Source organism: Nothoprocta perdicaria, unplaced genomic scaffold (assembly GCF_003342845.1).
Source record: "Nothoprocta perdicaria isolate Ctin4 unplaced genomic scaffold, notPer1 scaffold_13, whole genome shotgun sequence".
Taxonomy (NCBI): domain Eukaryota; kingdom Metazoa; phylum Chordata; class Aves; order Tinamiformes; family Tinamidae; genus Nothoprocta; species Nothoprocta perdicaria.
In genome coordinates, this window is record NW_020454427.1 from 1,355,253 (window position 1) to 1,374,765 (window position 19,513).

The 19,513-nt window shown below is 35.8% G+C and overlaps 1 protein-coding gene across 1 annotated transcript in view; it reads right to left on the minus strand.

The window, feature by feature from the left end:
* Nucleotides 1–19,513, minus strand: part of CORIN (corin, serine peptidase) — a 110,952-nt gene that overhangs the window by 28,734 nt on the left and 62,705 nt on the right. The window contains exons 8-13 of the mRNA XM_026033621.1: nucleotides 14,117–14,224; nucleotides 11,884–11,994; nucleotides 11,040–11,156; nucleotides 7,903–8,001; nucleotides 2,563–2,794; nucleotides 1,064–1,209 (exon numbers count right to left, since the gene is read on the minus strand). Of these exons, the coding sequence (XP_025889406.1) occupies nucleotides 1,064–1,209; nucleotides 2,563–2,794; nucleotides 7,903–8,001; nucleotides 11,040–11,156; nucleotides 11,884–11,994; nucleotides 14,117–14,224 (813 nt within the window). The remainder of the gene's footprint in view (nucleotides 1–1,063; nucleotides 1,210–2,562; nucleotides 2,795–7,902; nucleotides 8,002–11,039; nucleotides 11,157–11,883; nucleotides 11,995–14,116; nucleotides 14,225–19,513) is intronic.

Sequence of the window (19,513 nt, forward strand, 5' to 3'; positions counted from 1 at the left end):
TTTTTTTTTTTTTTGTTTTTCAGTAATACATCTTCACTAAAAGAACTATGAATCAATTAACTTTCACCTGCTTCAGGTTCAAAAGAGTGAGTAGTCTTTTTTTTTTTTTTGTTTTTCAGTAATACATCTTCACTAAAAGAACTATGAATCAATTAACTTTCACCTGCTTCAGGTTCAAAAGAGTGAGTAGTCTTCTGAGGTCAAAAGACTCCATCACGTGTAGGTGAGCAGAARGAGAGTAAGGACTGAACATCATTGGCATGTTGTGGGCACCCTAGMATGCATCATATCACCATTTTCCCAACTACCTTACTGATGTTTTGCCAGGAAAAAGAGTTGCCAAGTTGGAAGAGGTTGCCTCTGCTTACCTCTGGTAGACGGAGACCCTGCACTGCAGCCCTTTCCATCCACACAAGGACTATGGCAGAGCCATTCTTTGCTCCGTGTTCACACCCTCAACGAGTAGCATTATGGCTGGATTCATCAAACCGAAATTTGTCAGTTGCTACTGAAGCTGGTTTGGCAGAGCGCTCTAATGACCCCTTCCCAAACAAAAACCAAGAGCAAACAATAGCTGGCAACAACAGCAGCAGCTGCAGTATTTTTCTCAGAGCTGTTGTGGAGCTCAACTTCTTTAACAGTGTCAGAAGTTTGCCTCCTGATTAGGAAAGCAGCATTATATCTTCTAGGTGGATAAAGAAGTGAAAACAMAGGTAGGCAGCAGGTTTCTCTTAGTCACAAACCTCAAGTACTTCTTTTCYCACAGTGAGAATAATTAATCCTTCTGTGAAATAGGATTTATTTTTACAAAAACTGAAACTCTCCTTCTCTGAAWATTGTAGAGAGATGAATGCAAGGGAAAATTCTCTGGCATTTCATTAAGAATCTTTTCCATAAACAGTTGGCTGCCTAAATATTTAAACTTACCCTATATGATGTACTATAATTTGAATTTTTTTTTTTTCCCTGTTTAACAGAAAAAAAATTCAAAAAACACAAATCAGTGACTTCAGGAAACCTAACTGATCTTTAATTTTCTGTGAAACATTTTTATAGGAGTTACCTTCCACATCTTCATCTGGAGTTAGACAAGTTTGGTTGCCTGAGTTCTCCTCTGGAAACTGCGTGCAGTCGGTGTCTTCTGGCCACTGCAGACCTACAATGCCAAGTACAGACTCACAGCGTTCCTTGGATTGCTCACACAACGTCCTGCGGATACAAAGGGGAGTTGCCTAAAACTATTGAGAAAAAGCTTCAGGAATTCCCAGTTACTGGAACTTTATTGTCCTAACCAAAGTTAAAGAGGAAGAGCAAGGAAAAGTATGTTAATCACATTTCTTTATCAATGTGATAAAATGTGTAGTTGATAGAGTGGCCTGAACAGCCATAACCATTCCTTTTTTAAAAAATATTGGTTCCTCTCTCCTCCTTGCTTTAACAAACCCCATCATAACAGATGCAGAATTACAATCTGAATTTGCAATTCATGGTTGGAAAGTATAATTTGGTTGGGAAGTTTGTCACTGCAAAACTGCATTAGCCAAACTCAGTTTCATATTTAAAAAGACAAGTAAAGCAATGCATGTGTGCTGTTTAGCTCAATTAGTCACTGCTACCCTTGAACAAGAAAATTGTTTTGAAAAGGGAGCATCAGATTCTCAGAACATGCTCAGCGTGTGTGCTCAGAATGCAATATTCTGCCCTTGGGAGCTTCAAATTGTGGTTAAGTCCTTCTAGATTCAAGTAAGAGTGTTATAAAAGAAGAGCTTTGAATCCTGTCCTTTGCATCCCACATGCAATATTCTATCTTCCTTGTTACGTTCCAACGTGAGAATTGAGCAATATCTTAGCAAATCTCCGTGTCTCACTCTTTGTTTGCACTAAGAGGTTTATCACTTTGTTTGCACTAAGAGGTTTATCACTACATAAATACATATTTTCTACTTGACAAAATTTTATACCATAGGATATACTAGCACATTGTCAATACAGTTTTCTTTCAACACAGTGAACGGTGAGAGAACAGTCAAAAAGTTTATCAAATAAGTGCGAAGTGTAAGTTATTATGCTACAAAGAACGACATGGCAAAACTGGGCTATATATTTCTAATACACTTCTCTAATTTAGAAATATAAACATGGATTAAAATCTCAGTTTCTATTAACAGGATTTGGAAAAGACTTTGTATAAATCAAGTGTTACACAAATGCAATAAAAAAAATGAATAGGTTTCAAATTACCTAATTTTTCTACGTTTAGGTTCCTTTCATAGTATCACTTTCTAAGCAAGCACGGAAAAATGGAAAATACTTCATACACTTACCCAGTAAACACATTTTGAAAATTATTTGAATTGCCATTCTTGTACTTKTTCTGAAAACTTCAAAAAGTGATTACATGAATGAAATAAACTAGATTTAATGWTCTGACAAAATATAATGCTAAACCCTTTACAATGGGATTACAGAGGAAAAATCTGGCATTTTTAATGGAAGCAGAAAATTTGGAAAGAATAATATCACAGGTAGTGTTAGTCAAGAAGTAAATTAGAAGTATTTTACCTGCAAGGTGGGATCCGCTGATTTGTGTAGGGGTCACACTTTGGTACTAGGATTGTACAGGCAAAAAACATAAGGTACTTATAGCAGTTAGTCTGAACCAAGGCTGGGAAAAGAGAAGATTCCCAGCTGATAGAGGCTTCCTTCTGAGTCCTGTGGCCCAGATAGTTTGGATAATTGGTATAGTTGTAAGGCAAGTTCATACAGAGTTCCAGGGTAATTGGTTCGCACTGACCTTGCATGGAGGAGAAAAAAAAAAAAAAAAAAGTGTAAGATTAGATGAAATACTGAAAAAGTAACTGCAAAAGTAACAAATTAACTAGTCAGAACACACATAAATTTCAGCACTTGAGACTCCGTATGTTCCCTATCAGTATAGGGAATATAGAGCATATCAGTAGAGAAAGGAGGTTTTGACCTAACAATCTATTCAGAGAAGATTCCCTTGCTAATATCTTCCTGGGTAACATCTTAACTTTTAAAGAGTACAACAAACCATTCTTCAGAAACAAATTTATTTTTATTTATTTATTTTTTATTATTATTATTATTTTTAAACCACTCTTTTGATCGTTTTCCAAGCTGGTATCCTATGCCATAGCACACTTCCTACTGTTACATTAAGCTATCATAATACACCTYATCCCAGCAAGGTAATTGTGAAAATTCAGAGGATCGTAAAATAATTCAGCATGGAAGGGACCTCAGGTAATCACTAATGCAGACTCCTGCTCAAATTAGAGTGAGTGTGAGACCAAACCAGATTACTCAGGGCTTTATCCAGTCAAATCTTGAAAAGGGCCAAGAATGGAGATTGCCTCCTGGATGGAAACTCCTGAAAATCTTTCTAGTTAGAAAATATAAAGTCCTTTTTGATGTATCCCTATAAAGATTCCCTATTTGACAATTCATCCACAGAATTAGTATTAAAGGTTTATCTTCTTTTTCTCATGATGGAACCCAAATAAAGGCATGCAATTTTGAAGTCTATGCAGCATCCTAAGTGTTCATATAACATAACTTTAAACAAAACTAAAGACTGGAAAAATACATGTATGAATGCCTCTTATTTAAGGAGATTTATTTGATTTCTGGAATGCCCCTGCAGAACGGCTCTTTACATATTTTCAGTATGAAGACAATTCTAGCAATGTGTTTAGAAAGCTTGCATCACCTTGTGAGCAACAGCGTCACTGCAAGACTAGGAAGAAACCCTTGAATCTCAAGCCCACTTTCTTGCAATAAGGCGACAAAATAACAAACAGAGGGTACCCAGGAAACAATTTGGTTGAATTTTATAGAGTTCAGGTAATCCAGATGTTAATCTTCCCTTCTGAAGTCAGTCCTACAGTTTAGTAGATCTGACTACTCTCTTATATATAGTATGTTCAGTTACATTTTTTAAGGAGTTAAGTACAAGGAAAAAAAAATCCATTGCATCTGTTATCTTAAGTCCCTCTTATTATTATCTCTCTATTTATGCCCCTTTTTAATGTCTTAATATTTTTATTATTAACTTGCTCTACATACTATATAGGAATTAGATCCATGCAGAGTAAAACCAGATATTATACTAGATATGAGGATCTGTTATCTACCTGCACCAATTCTTTTGAGTTCTCTCAATTACAGTTTCAACAACAGTGAATATGAATTTATTCTGTTATTCTAAAAATGTTGTTACTGCATTACAGCRCAGGCCTAAACTGATCCGAGATCATCACATATGGAGAGCATCCATCATATTCGATGTTATGAAAGCCTAGGCTTAGCCAGTAATTTTCCAACAAAAGAGTTATTTGGGTCAGAAGATGCTGGTTTGTCAAAGTTGAAATTTTCCACGGGAATTCTCATTTCTAGCTGAAGATGAAATAACTCTGGTCAAACTATGAACAGCAAAAATAACATGAAGACAATAGTGCTTCCAGATGTTATGCGAAATAACTCTCCCAAATTCTCCTGCTGTTCCATTGTGTAAAAACAATTAAATATGCACTGGACCAGAAAGGGAGAGAGAGAGAGTTGGTCCAGAAATCTCATTCAGATTATGTGCTATTCCTGTAGAGAATTACAGACTATTGCCCGTACTATGAGTATGAAGCATCTTCACTGAAAAGCTCTTTGGTTTCTCATAACATTGAATTGGAATATTGTTTAAAATATATATATATCACAAGTGAAAAAAAAAAAAATGTTTCCAGTCTTAACCCTTCCAATCTTTCCCAAAATTGCTATCATATGTATAAGGGGATATAAAAATACAGGGAAAGGTATTTCTCAAATTGCTTTGGACCATATTGGCATAATAAAGATGAGATCAAGAGGGAAAGGATGCTTCGAGCTTGCTCTTGTTGTGAGCAGGAYTGAGTTGGAGCAGAGTTGAGTTGCTTGAGAAATCCTTGTGTTTTACAGGATTGCACTCACTGTTTACAAAATGTACTTTGCATAGGAGGGAACTGCCTGTCCGAGGCTCTCCTACTCTGCCTGAAGGACACAAGCATGAGAGACTGCTGTGGGGAATTACGCAGAATTTCTGCWTAAGGCTGCAGCAAGTGCCTTGTTTGCCAGCCAAACAAAGGGCACCTGTCTCATGCACATGACCAAATGGCAGTCAGCTGCAAGGCTAGGGTTCCTGTCACAYACATCCATTGCACATGTTCTCCAGCAAGCAGTTTCTGTAAGTTAAAAGTATTTAAAAAGAAAAAAAAAGAGCATTTTGTAATTTTCTAAGTGACCCCAAAAATAACTCCCTGCACGCCATTCCCAAATGCTTCAGTAATACCAAAAAGTGACATGCCACATGCCCAGTAACTTAAAAGTTGCTACTGTTTTATACATATAAGATAAGGCTTTAGTGTAATGCCCATAACTTTCGGAGGTTTTATGAGCAAAAAAAGCTACAAAATATCACATTAAACTACTGCAATCCCTATTCCCAAGCAATCCATAGTTCAGTGGCCGAGTCAGTAATGCTCTAGTAAAAATCATTGAACTCTTCCCATGGAGAAACAGCATCTGCTCTCAGAAACACAAGCCACTGGAGTAGCTGCTTCTCCTGCAGGCAGAGAGCTGGAACTAAACATCCTTCACTCCAAGAAGCCTTCAGCCCTCAGCAATTTTTTTCTTATCATAAATACTTATACTTGTGACTATCTGGAGTGGCATTACTCAAATCAGTAATTATATCCAAACGAATACCCATGGATTTTGATCTTAAAATGACAGGAAAACACGTTCTTCATATATCACTAAAGGCAAGAAAAGAATGACTGATATAATTCAGTTAAGATCTGAGATTTTAACCATAAAATGAATCACGATTCTTTTATTAAAAGCTAAACTGAACTGTTAGCAGCTTGATCAGTTATATAGATACATTACTTCTCATTCGTGAAACTTYTCTTACTGTTTCTTGAAGAATGATGGTTTGGTCCAAAACATGATCAAAAAGAGGAAACCCTCTTTTGGAAGCTGGAGGATGCCTCCTGATTGCAGGCTATGATACTTATGATGAGTTTTAACTACCCTAGTGTCTGCTTGAAGGGCAATACGCCAAATCACAAGTGGTCCAGAAGATTCCGAAGTGTGTTGATGACAACTGCTTGATGCAGATGATTGATAAACCAACTACAGAGAATGCTCTGCTTGACCTCCTAACTAACGAGGAAGAGTGGAAGTTAAAGTTACAGGCAGCCTTGGCTGCAGCAATCACAGATGGTAAAGTTGAAAATCTGGTTGAATTACAATCCTGGATCTGCAGAAGAATGTAAGAGCCAATGCAAGACTGTCATATAGGGTAAAAAGGCCCCGGATGATTTTAAAGCAGAGCCTCCTCAGAGCTCCCTTACAATGGGCAGAAAAGCACGCATTGCAGAAGGCCAGTTTGGCTGAACAGAGTTCATCTGGAGCTGAAACTACCGAATGATGTAAATGGGAAGAAGGGTTCATAAAAATAAATACRTTGGCAGCAAAAGGAAGACTGAGAAAAGCAAGAGGCCAAGGTTCCCACTGCCTCTTCTGCCTGTTCACACTGGTGAGGTMTCTAATTTAGCCCCTCATGTCCCTGATACTACCAGATACTCCCCAGGTCCCAGATATTACCACGTCTGTGAGAGTGGAGCAGTTCCCAGAGCAAAGAAAGCTAGAGGTAAGAGCACCTCAACCAACAAGACACGCATGTCCATGGCATCATATGGAACACAATTCAGCATGCTGAGGGAACTGGCCAATGCCATCACAAAGCTGCTCTTTTTAATCTTCAAAAGGTTATGGTTATCTTACTGCTCTTAACTACCACCATAAGGCAAGGTAAAAAGTGAATGGAGACAGACTCTTCTCAGAAGGACACAGGGATAGGATGAGAGAGAACAGRCAAGTTGGACTACAGCACATTCCATTCAGTATGATATTAGGAAACCAAAGTTTTACTGCAAGAGTAGTGTAACACTGGAACAAGGTSCCTATCCTTTAATATTTTCAGAACAGAACTGTACAAGGTCCAGGGCAACCTCATCCAGTTGACACTACTTTGAGCAGGAGTTTGGGCTAGATGACCTCCAGATGTCTCTTCCCATCAAAATTATTCCATGCATCTAAATAATGCAATAAAGTATCTTTTCAACATTACCAAACAGGCCACCTCATAGGACCAAAGTGTACATTGGAGAGAGAACTGCTCAAAGCCACAAAGCCATTATAGGATATGGACACACATTCATACACAAGTGAGGCAACCTTGCTGTGTAGCCCATGTGCTAAGTGGCCTGTGTCGATGAGATTCTTTGAACCCACTGCTCAGTTTCAGTTCCACACAAAGGAAGATAGGCTGTGAGGAAGATCCTGATCTCCTACAGTATGCATTGGTAAAAAGATTTTGCCACTTTTTAACTGATTTTGCCACTTTGAATATCCAAATTCAACGCAAAGAATAGGGTCTTCTCCAGATGACTAAATGTTATCAATCTTCCTTTCCTTACATTTTGAAAATAAATCAGTAGCTTGGTCTTACATTATGTTCTTTCCTCTGTGTATACACTGAATTTCCTTTAATGTTAAGAAAGAGCACAACTGTAAACACTAATAATAATAGCTCAAAAAATCRTGGAGAGAGGAAAATCTCGATTAGAAATGTCATAAGTCTCTCCTAGTACCTTACACTACAATCAACAATTATGGTAAAACTTTTGCTTGCACTTTGAATTTTTCAACACTTAATCATTAAATATTTGGGCATTGGATAGTAAACAAAGGTATTGCTTTTAAATAAAGGTATTGCTTACTAAGTGCTGTCTTCATTATACTCCAGAATACCCTAAAACAGCAGGAAGCATGTGACCTACTTACTGCAGTTTGTCTGGCTGTCTCTCATGTCACAGGGAGAAGATCCACAGGGATCAGGACAGGAAGCACATCTCTGGTCGTCCTCCTGACAGAGGGTTTGACCTGCAGAAAAGAAAAAAAATACTATTCTAATGATTTTCCAGGTCTTTAAAATTGACTGGCGTGTATTGAWGAGAAACTACAGAGAGATTCATCACAATCAAGTATTTCCTTTACCAAACACAGTAAGTACCTTACAACACTTGAAAGTTGGAAGGGAAAAAATGTGTGCAGCCGTCTCCAGATGCTTTTCATTCTTCTTTACTCCTATACTTAAGATGAGAAATTATATCCCAGCTTCTGAATGAGAGGTGTGGATCTCTGAAAGACTTTTACCCTCCTGCTTGCGGCGAAGTATTAAAGGTCACGTTAATCACATTACAAATGGAACAATAGGTCCTAGCCAAAAGAGAATACCCTCTGGAAATTATTTTCCAGTGCCATTCAGTTGATCTGCTTTTCATTTTATGATTGTTATAGTGGACAATAAAAACTATCTTGAAGAAAGGTTGTCTGAGCTGAAGCTTTATTGCCCTGGTTAAAAAAAAATAAAGACAAAAATCTTATGAATCTAAAGATGGATATCCAGATAACAGAAAAGCCCTTCATCCAAAAGCTGGATAATCTCTCTCTGACACTCTACAACCTTCTCTCTCATAATCATACCAACTCCTCTCAAAAGCCTCAAAATCTCTGGAAAGGCATAGATACTCTTTCTATTTTTTTTTTTTTTTTGGTCCCAATTTCATTTTATTTCTTGCAAAATCAGTAATTTGACTGAATATTCTTGAACTCAAAGACTGAAAAGTTGGATTTTTATCACCTCATCCCATTAAAAAAGTTTATTCTAACTTTTCCTTATTATTTCTATTGCAATTTTGCCCACAAGAATTAGGTAGCTGTACGTGACTTCTTTTTATTGGGCATATAGAAACCCTGAAGAAATCAGTACTTGTCCCAAAGAACTGAGAGTCTAGTCTATACAGCTTAGTGAATTAAAGCTATCCACACCTCTGTGAGTTAACTTTGCTTCCTGTGTGGTGTACCYTCAAGCAATGGAGATAATTCTTTTGCTCTCACAACTGAATGCCCTATTTTCCAGAAACGTTTAATTGCAAAATGGAACGTGAAAGGCAGAAAAAGCCTTTTGACTTCTAATACTGCTAAAAATCTTTACATTTTAAAAGTTTGCTCCATCTCCGTCTTTTCCCTCAGTGGGAGAGTCTCAACTCTTCAAAAACTTCTCTGTGCTACAGTATATTCCAAGCCCAGCACAGTCAATGCTGAGTTTCTGTAAACATACCCTACTCTGCCTTTTGGAGGGATCAGAGACCCAGCTGTCAGTACATCTATATTAGATTTCTATTTTCACAAATTGAATGACAGCAGTAATGTCATTAGGTGCCATAATTACATTTCCTTACGGTATGTAGGGAAGGAAAGTATTTTTCTTATTCAGGCACAGATGAAGTTAATGGTCATTTATAATCCTTATATGTATATTCTTGTACAAAAGAGGTTTCTATCCTTATATGGACAAGTAACAAGGGATTACATCGCAATTCCACATTTTTTTGCTGATTTCATATATTTCCTGTGTTTGTAGCGAATATTCCAGATCATTTAAGCAACAACTTTACCAGGCATATATAAATTCCATAACTTGTGGAGAAGAAAACACTTCATATTTAGTGCACATCTTATTACATTTTCTCTAGTTGCTGAAATCAACCGTCTACGTAAGGAAGTTGCAAAATGAAATTCTGGCTTGATTTAAATGAACTTTTCAAGRAACTGAAGAGAAATTACCCGAATGATGCCCAAACTCTGCCTATGTATTCTCAAGTAAATTTAGGCAGAACGAGCTATGGTTCTATCAGAGGCACATTTCTCCACTACAAAATGTTGCAAAATATTAGACAGATTTTTTTTTTTTTTAAATTTAGGAATGGATAACAGAKTATGGGTATTTTTCTTATTTAAAAGACTCGCATTTTAACATTAAGAAGAAAAATCTTTTAGGATATAGGCAGAATATTGACTAGCATAATTATGACCACTTCTTTTCTGCATTTAGTATCCTTCCATCTGCATGTCTTGAATGAAAAATATATATATATATATATATATATTTCTTAAAATTCCCTAGAGACAAAAAGCAGCTAGAAACAAGCACACCAGAGGCTTTTAGCCCAGATCACACATCAACATTTTCATCTAAATTCTCTTCATTAAGGACAAATAATTTTAACAGGATTCAGATCGGTGAATTTAAAAATTTTAAATTGTTATTTCTAGAAAGCTCTTAACTCTTTAGAGTTTATCTCATTCTTTTATCTCATCTCTTTCACAATAACAACTATTAGCAAGAGAAACAGAGGTGATGGAATTTATAGAATAAAACACCAAAACCCAGGAATTATGCAGAAAAAAAGTGAGCATTTTGTGAGATTACACAGTGAGAATTTGGTCCCATATTTTTATACTGCCAGAGTCATAATTAGAAGGAATTTCCTGCAGGAATTGTTTTGCAACTTCATCAGAAATTGCAGAGAAGAATGATGGTATTTTCTGTGTTTTATAGTCTTAGTTATCTTTTGGAAAAAAAAGACATTTAAATTGTTGTGAGATCCAGAGATCCAGAGAACTCAACAAGGACAGAAGGAAGCGAGTAGAAATATACATGAAAGCATTTTTCTAGCCTAATTTCCTAAGCAAATCAGGTTTATATCATCACACTGGGTACTTACACTAAATTATTGGTCCTACTCTAATAACCTTTGAACGTGTTTTCCTATTATGACTATGTCTGAGAGAGCACTCAGGTTTTCTAAATAAACTGAATACTTAAAAGTTTATTAAAAATAAACTTTTGAAAGTAAGAGTCATAAGAGAACTATACTAATATTTCTCCCACTGAAGAAGGGACTGCAATGTGAATGAACTTACGAGAGGCATGAGAATCCACATATGAAAAATACCTTCAAATCCCCAGCTTGAACATGTTTTTTGTGAAAGCAACTGATAAATTCTGCTTACAGTTTCCTTTGTGAAAGCAGAGATTGCACAATAAGAAGAGCACAATGAGGCATGATCCTTACTTTCACTGCAATTTTCTTCATCACTTCCATCTTTACAGTCATTATCTCCATCACACTGGAACGCACTGGGAATGCACTGCCCATTTTTGCACTCCACCAGACCTTGACTATGACATGCTAGAGAAAACAGACAACATTCAGATTAATTTAGGTTACTGAAAGTCTCGGGTTTTTTTGGATATCCTGCTAAAGTTCTGTTATGTTGCTTATGATTGCTTACGCTTATCATTGAGGTCACTAGATATTTTTTCAAGGCAAAAGCTATGTTTTCAATAGCCTGGTGCTCATTTTTAGGGAACTAAACTCTGTATGCCAGGTSCTAGCAACAGACTGAATTCAAGGCTCAGCAATTTTAAAAGAAAATAAAATAGTTTCTWCTCATATAAAGATTCTGTCACCTTTTCTTCGCACACTTATTTACAAYCCCTTATTTGTATTAGGGTGTCAGATATGGGAGAAAACAACACGATAGTGGTGCGAGACCAAAACGCAAGAGGGTGCTAGAAGATGCATGAGCAAATAAGTTATGATACCTTTAATGATTTTTAAATATTTGTTAATATCCCAATATTTGATTTTGCAACCTCAGTATTATTCTAATATAATTTCTATGTATGTAYTTATTGTCATCATCATAAACATTTCTGGGAAAACAGAAGTTCAAACCATGACAAGGTGTGATAAGCCAAATACAGACACTCAAATACAGACAGCTGTCACAAATGTTCTGAAATCAAGCAAGCTTATGGTTTTATCTTTCCAAAGACAAATATTATATAATATCTGGGGCTTGTTTTCTAATGAAAGAAACAGAAAACTTATTTGGAGATTTAAGAAAACTTACAGCAATTGATTTCGTCTGACTTGTCTGTACAGTCATGGTCACCATCACATACCCAATCAGCTGTTATACATCGTCCATCTCCACACTGATGATGCATCACTGGGTTACAATCTGAATGCAGTGTAAGAACAAGATCAAAAATGAATATGTCAGCAAGTGAAGAATTTTTATGTTTGCCCGATTATTCTATTTCTCTAAACCAATCATTTTTGCTAATTCCTCCTCTTCCTTAGTAAATTTCAGTATGTTTTTTTTTTTGCATCTGCAAATTCTTTTGCAGATGGTGGTTACATATGTTCTGAATACTATTTCATGTTTAGACAGTGCTGTGCTCATTTAATCTCTCAGATGAACAACTATTTCCAAGACCCTAAGATTTATTGAGTAGATTAAAAGATCTTCTGGCTGCTCACCTCTTGGGAAGACTTTCAGTAAGCCAACTTTTTCAGTCACTATCAGAGAAAATCATGTCTTACATCTTTTACTAAGTGGTAAACAATTTGTTTTTCAACAGCCATATTTGTTACACTTAGTCAGAAACCAGAAACTGTTTTTGCAATGTTGACAGATTTTTTCATAAGAAACTTAACTAGTCTAACTTTATCTTCATCATTTTGTCAGGATGCTTTTTCAAATAACGCAATGGATCCTGCTGAGAAGGCTGAGTTAAAATACACGCAGTTGTAACAGGTCTTAGAGCATGTCAAGCTTAAGGGAGTGATCATTATCAGACCCATATTTACCTTTTACTTTTGGTGTTCTTTTCTTAGAGATTTAGTGGGGAGAGGAGAAGGGAGAGTTGAAAATATTTGACATGGTTTCTATTTCACTCCAAACTGTTTATCAGCCATACTAATTTACTCCATATAGAGGGTGAGGTGTTGGTCCTGCAGATGTTTCAGGCAGTTATGATTTAGCAGGAAAAATCTAACACAGTTCATGAGGAAAGTGTATATTCACAAGGTATATTAACCATCTCCACTCCAAGCTCCCTGGAAGCTTGATGGATACAGGTTTGTACCACTCGAACTGCATTAGTATATTTGTTTGGGTCTGGCAACACAACTGTTCTCAATTTATCGTGGTCACATACTAGACAATTAGTTCATAAAGTGCCTTTATGGTAATGTTTGAGGACCAAGACCTTGACCTTGGAAATGCTATATGGCCTAGCCGTATACACAAAGTATTTCAGTGCAACGAATCTGTCCATATTTTATACAAGTCAAAATGCAGTGTGAACATAGACAAGCTGGTAGGAAAAAAAGATTTGGACCGTGGTTCAACATTGTGTTCCAGTTTGTGATTTATTCACTCCATCTGACTCATGGCCAGGTAAGCCATCCTGGCTAAATTTACACTGAAAGCACACATGCAGGTCAGTGTGCCAACCCAGTCAAGAAACCATCTGTAGTCCATATAGAGGAAGTTGGATTTAAATTTTTTTTACAGAAAAATGATCTCAAGATGGTGATGGCAGGATTCAGACTAATATTTAGGGAAATCTTTCATCAGATAGTTTTTTGTTTGGTTTTTTTTTTTTTTTTTTTTTTTTGCTTTGAAGTGGTGTGCTTTTTATTAAAAAGAGAAATAGGTGAGAAATAATATTTAAACTTTTAAAAAAGTATTATAAATTATCACTTAATTCTCAGGCACAGGACTAGAAGCAAAAGTTAGATAAATAAGTTCTAGTCTTGTGCTTGAGAAGATTTTGAATACTTATGTGCAAAGATCATTAACTTGTCTGACAAAATTTTATTTTTTTTCATGACAACAACTGCAAGTAGTAAGAAAATTATAACAAGGCATAAATAACAAAGTCAATTAAAAACAACATTTTAAGGAGCAGCAGGTTTTGATGGTCAAGATATGCACACTCCTGACAACATTTATGTAAAACACTTCAGCCACAAAACCGTTTGTCTCCAGTCTGTGGCCTCTTCTGGTTTTCCTTAGCTTCAGTTAAAGTCATCCAAATGGACAAGAAAGCAACTATAACATCCTGGCTAAGCCTAAAACATATCAATTTTTTTCTACAAAACCTCAGAAATTCAAATTTTCTCAAACTCTATTTTCTAACTTTTTCAAATGGTTATAACCATGTGTAAATTGTCTCCCCAAAAGAACATCAATGAGATATATTATTGTTTGGAGCAGTTTAAGAAAAATGATTTCCAGGCTAAGCAATACTGCCATCTTAAAAACTATAGAAAAGTATAAATTTTCCATTTACCACAGTTTTGTTCATCACTAAGGTCTCCACAGTCATCATATCCATCACACACAAAGGTATAATTGAGGCATTTTCCTGTGTTACAACGAAATACATCATCACTGCAATCTACAAAACAAAATTTTGCAACATGTCAACATAATTTTGGGATTTTTTAATAAAATATCAACAAATACATTTAATAAAAAGATTAGCTTCCAATTTACARTAATACTTAAGATATGTCCTTTTTGAATTAATATAGAGGAAAAAAAGTCAAAAGTATTTTGGAGTATTTTGATTTTGTTCTACCAATTGCTTTTCATCTGTATGATCAACAGCAGGAGGAGAAAGTAGCCCCTGCAGCATAAAAACTGTATTTGATTCCTCTTTAGTCTCCTTTCATTTGCCACATGCTAATATATGCAAGAAAGTCATCTGGCAGAAATTTTTTGGTACACTACACTCAAAGTACTCAAAATGTATCCAAGCTGCAGAAGAAAATGAATAATGAAAAATAATAAGAAACTGAAATACTCAATTCTGGATATAGATCATACCCTGGTAAATAAGCCAGCAACCAGAGGTTGGTGAAAACAGGATGATATCACAACCTTGCTGACAAATCAACAYGGTCATGCAATCATGAGAAGATTGCAAAGTATAAACAATTTCATCCCAAGCTTCATCCATGGTAGAACAGCAGAATGCCTTTTCCACTAATACATTTCTTGCTTGGAGTCAATGATTAGAAAAATAAAGACTTGAACATACTGCACAGCGAGGATAAATCTAGGATAGTGTTGATTCTAAAAGATACCGTGCACTCAAAAATCTCACTCTGATCATATTTTCAAAAACAAATCACTGAAAAGCTGTTTTGGTATAACAGATCATCAGCCTTTTGAAGAAACACATGCATTCTCATGGCTTTTTATACATTATCACTATACGCTTTGAATACATAATGACAGGTAAATAAATGAAGAGCTTATTATTTAGGAACAATTATTCATGAGATAAAAGATTCCTCCCTTTTTTCCTCTCACATGTTATCAATCACATCCAAACATGGCTCTAGGTTAATGATTGCTAAGTCAGAAACAGTAATCCATTTCCATAAGAGTAATATTATTTTTTCTGATCTTGATAAAAGATAAATTCTAATTTGCTTTTGTTATAGAAAAGCTTTTTCATACTAGCAAAATGTACAGCAAACAGTAAACTTTCTAATATTGGCTAAGTGYTTTTGCCACAAATAAAGATCAAAATATCAAAATGTGTATAGATAAAGTATTATCAAAGAAAGTTGTGTGGTTTATAGCATGTTAGGAGAGGCAAGAGTAACAGATATTGTTATTAGATGGAGCTGAAGCTTCTATCTGCAAAATGAGGATCTGCAGACCCTGCCTTTGAGCTCACTTTTGGTCAACAAAGGATGAATTTCATTTTACACAGGTTTAGGGCCCAGAACATGGTCTGATGTCATGCCTTCAAGGGACACATACCACTGACATCCCTAAGTGAGTTTAGCCTTTCTTTCCATGGCTAGCACCCACAGTAAAGCCCGGATAAATACTCCATGAGACCACTCAAGGTGCATGGTTGCACTTTGCCTGGAACCCAGGTCTCTGCACAGAAGAGAAGCACTGAAGCTGTACAGCTTCAATGTATGTTATACACTGTTAGGCACAGCACTTACATAGGAGGTATGACAGGTATGACATAGGGTTTCTGTCCCTTCAAGTCAGTGGAAGTCAAGAATCTGAAGTCTATCATCTCCTAGTTGTAATTACTAAGATGCAAAGGCAAGAATTCACTGTAAGCAAAAGGAACAAAACTCTAGCTTCAAGAAATCTTAAAAAAGGATTTAGCATTCTGCTTCCAGGTGACGCTCTGAGACAGCTACATATGTTTCAGATAAGTGCAAAAGCTCAKAAATATCCTTGCTCTCTGCATCCCTTGTCCCCATCCCTTCTAGATCCAAGAACCTTTCTACCAAGGGATGGAGATTTTTGGTTCTTGTTTCTGGCTTGCTTAATGCCCTCTAGGGACTATRCAGGGACTACACTCCCCAGCTTCAAATGTTCGAATCATCTTGCTCATCACGAATTTGACTTCACAAGTCTGAAACTTTTTGAATTTACTGTTACACTTCCTTAATAGCCACCTGAATCTGACACACCACTTAGTAGAAAAGACAGTAAGAGATCTTAAGAGCTAGTTGGGGAAGTCTGTAAGGTTTTACAAATCTCAGCTTTAGAATCTGCATGATAATCATTTCTTGCCCTTCTCCCACAAAAATACTTATGCTTTATACTAGTTTCACATCATCTTACAAAGTCCAAGCAGAATTCATAGCACAATGCTAAGAACAGGGCTTCAGGATATGAATTAATATAATAACGCYGTCATGAGTTTTGTAGGTTCATTAGCTTAAAAAATAAGCAAAAGGCATGCAAACTGTAAATACCAAGAACCCAAAACTAAATGAAAATATGTAAGTTCTAGTTTCATGTAAGCAGAACAATAGCCAGTGGAGAGTAAAACTTGAAACACTATTTGTTTGAATCTGTAACAGCATGAAGTACTCTGGCAACTCTCTGTCCTCCTTGATCAGTTTGTAACTCTGGCAGCTTCTCTGCTTCTATTGCACCCCTTGAAAATGAAAAAAAGCTGGCTTTTCCTACAGTGCCTCCTCTGGATAAGTTCACAGTTTCATTTCTCCCCATGCCCCAATTTACGCTTACATTCATACCTCAGTAACTGCAACAGTGACATTGAGAGTATGGCAGTTTTCAGGCCCACACAGACAGAGTAAATAAAAAAAAAAATAGAGACTTCATTCAAGTGAATTATATTTTTTCACAAGTAGTGATTAAAAAATTGAAAAGAAATGAATGTGTAAAAGCATCAAGATAAACAGCAGAACAAGAGTCAAAGGAATGCCATAAATTGCCATAGAGAATGACTTCATATAATTGATTCAGCAGTAAGATGAAAAACAATATGAATTCAAGAAGATTAAGGCCATTGCTGGAAACACATAAAGAAAGTGGAAAAAGCCCCCCCCAAGATCCTCAGGAAAATTTTCACCAGAAGTCCCCTTCCAAAGAGTGTAAAAAGCTGTGAAAAAAATAATAATAAAAAAAAAAAAAAAAATAGTAATTCATCACTACAAATGAAAAAGGACCCAAGACATTACAAGGACTCAAGACCCAGAGTTCCTCATCCTACCCGTTATACACAAGAGAACCAAGCCAGAGCACAGGTGCACACACACGTTGGTGCTTTAAAAATGGGAGGGTGAGAGAATGAAATCCATGACAGAACAAGTGTGAGTGAAATCAATTCTGTTTAATATGAGTATTGCCTTACAGCTCTGTGAGGCCATTAAGTCTTCCATTAATTTCTTTTGGAAACTATGACTAATTTGAATGATTTGATTTTCAAACAAAATCTAAAGTTAAACATTTATACCAGTTAACAACATTTAAATTCCAAAATCTTACTGGAATTATTTACCAGCCATTTCTCTTTCTGCTCATTCCTTTATTAGGAAATGATGAATTAATCAGGCTTAGATCACAATTTTTTTAAAAAAATTAAATCTAAATGCTAACATGTAAGCAAGAATACTTCCATTTGAATTGCAAAGCATACTTACCAAAACAGTTTTCCAACAGTTTTCCAAACTGTTATTATAAAATCATACATCTCTTTTTAGTGCATCCAATTACACCACCAAGTTCCAGTCTTTTCAATATAAATCAATCAAATASCTTCCTGAAATTCTAAGTGCTGCTTCCTGGACACATTGAGGAGTTGATTTTATTAAGATAAATAAACACCAAATCAAGCTAAATGAACTACTGGGATCGCAGCACATTTTGCAGCTGCAAGAAATGCATTTGCCAAAAAAAWAAAAAATGGTCAGCATTAATTGTTGCTGTCCCTGAGAAATCATCTTGCTCGCAAGCTGATCCAATCTTATGTTACAGCTTTTATGAAGAACAGGATGGASAGCAAGAACCGAGCRAGGTGCGAGCCTGAAACACATCAGRGATTGAAATGATGCTGGAAAGAGCAGGGAACGGCCACGTACACAGGGCTCTGCTGTGACAGAAAGAAATCTCTTAATGGCATCCAAACACTGTGCAGAATTTACTGAGAAAAGGAAGTTCCTGAGCCGATGGAAACCAATCCTGAAATGAAGGACCCAGTTTWTATGGCCACAGACAGGAGGACAGATTTGTCTATAAATCCTCTTTTATTTCCATTCTGTCTTACCAAGTTGCTTTCAGTTTTCTGATATAAATGGTTAATTATTATTATTTATATTCTAATAAAAGTTGGCCTTTTGAATGTAAGAGCCCTATGGGAAGTAATGAAAAAGGCCGGACATTCGTATACCAGCTCCGACAGACTCAGGGTTCCTTCCCAGCCCTGTAGATTGAGAGGAGTCTCATGCAGAGCCTTCCCAGGGCTATAACGGAGCTCCAGGGTAATTTTTGCTGCTAAACAAATCTAGTGTTACAGAAGTTTGCCTGCTAGAAGAAAAAATGCAAATATTTTTCTCCATCTGTGTTCCCCAAACTCCTTGCTTACATTACTGATGTAGCCAAAATAGCCATTTATCTAAGTTAAATCTGTTGCTATTGTTTCATTTTCTCCATTCCCTGTCCCTCAAAAACAAAAACAAAATAAAATAAATTTCATTGTAAACAATCTTTCCTAGARCCAAGTAAAGCTTGGACTCAATAAATGAATAGATTTTCCATGTGTTTTCCTAGGTCCCRTTAAACTGGAAAGATATGCATATGTAAGCACTAGCAGTCAGAATTTAGTTTATAAATAATAGAGTAAGATACAAAAAAAAAAAATCAAAATTTGACTTTCTTTCTCATGCATCACAATGAATTCTTAAGTATTTAATGACTAATTGGTAAAAAAATATTTTCATCACTAAGAAAATCCTGGTTACAGAACAAATTACTTCTCAAGTGTTYTGCATGTAAAGCATGAAGTGCTTTRTTACTAGATKTTAAAAATTAATCATTTACTAAATTTAATTACATATTAATTTTAAAATTAAAACTTCATTTATCATTGATGAACCCTATAGAAAAAAAACGGAAAAGTCTTCAGACTACTCATGCATTTACAATTTCTATATATTGTTTAGGTTTGAAGCAAGTATTTTAGGATTAAAAGTTACTTCTGTGACAGAGGTTACTTCTGAATGGACCTTTAAAAGTGTGTTTACCTTAAACTAGGAATAAAACACTGCTACACATACATCATAATTTTAGGATTATTATTTGGCCATAAAAATAACTACCGTAAGTTAACAGTAAGGTTGACTTGATGGTGTATTTTCATTCCTTAATATGTTCTGGTAAAAATGTTCCTAATAAC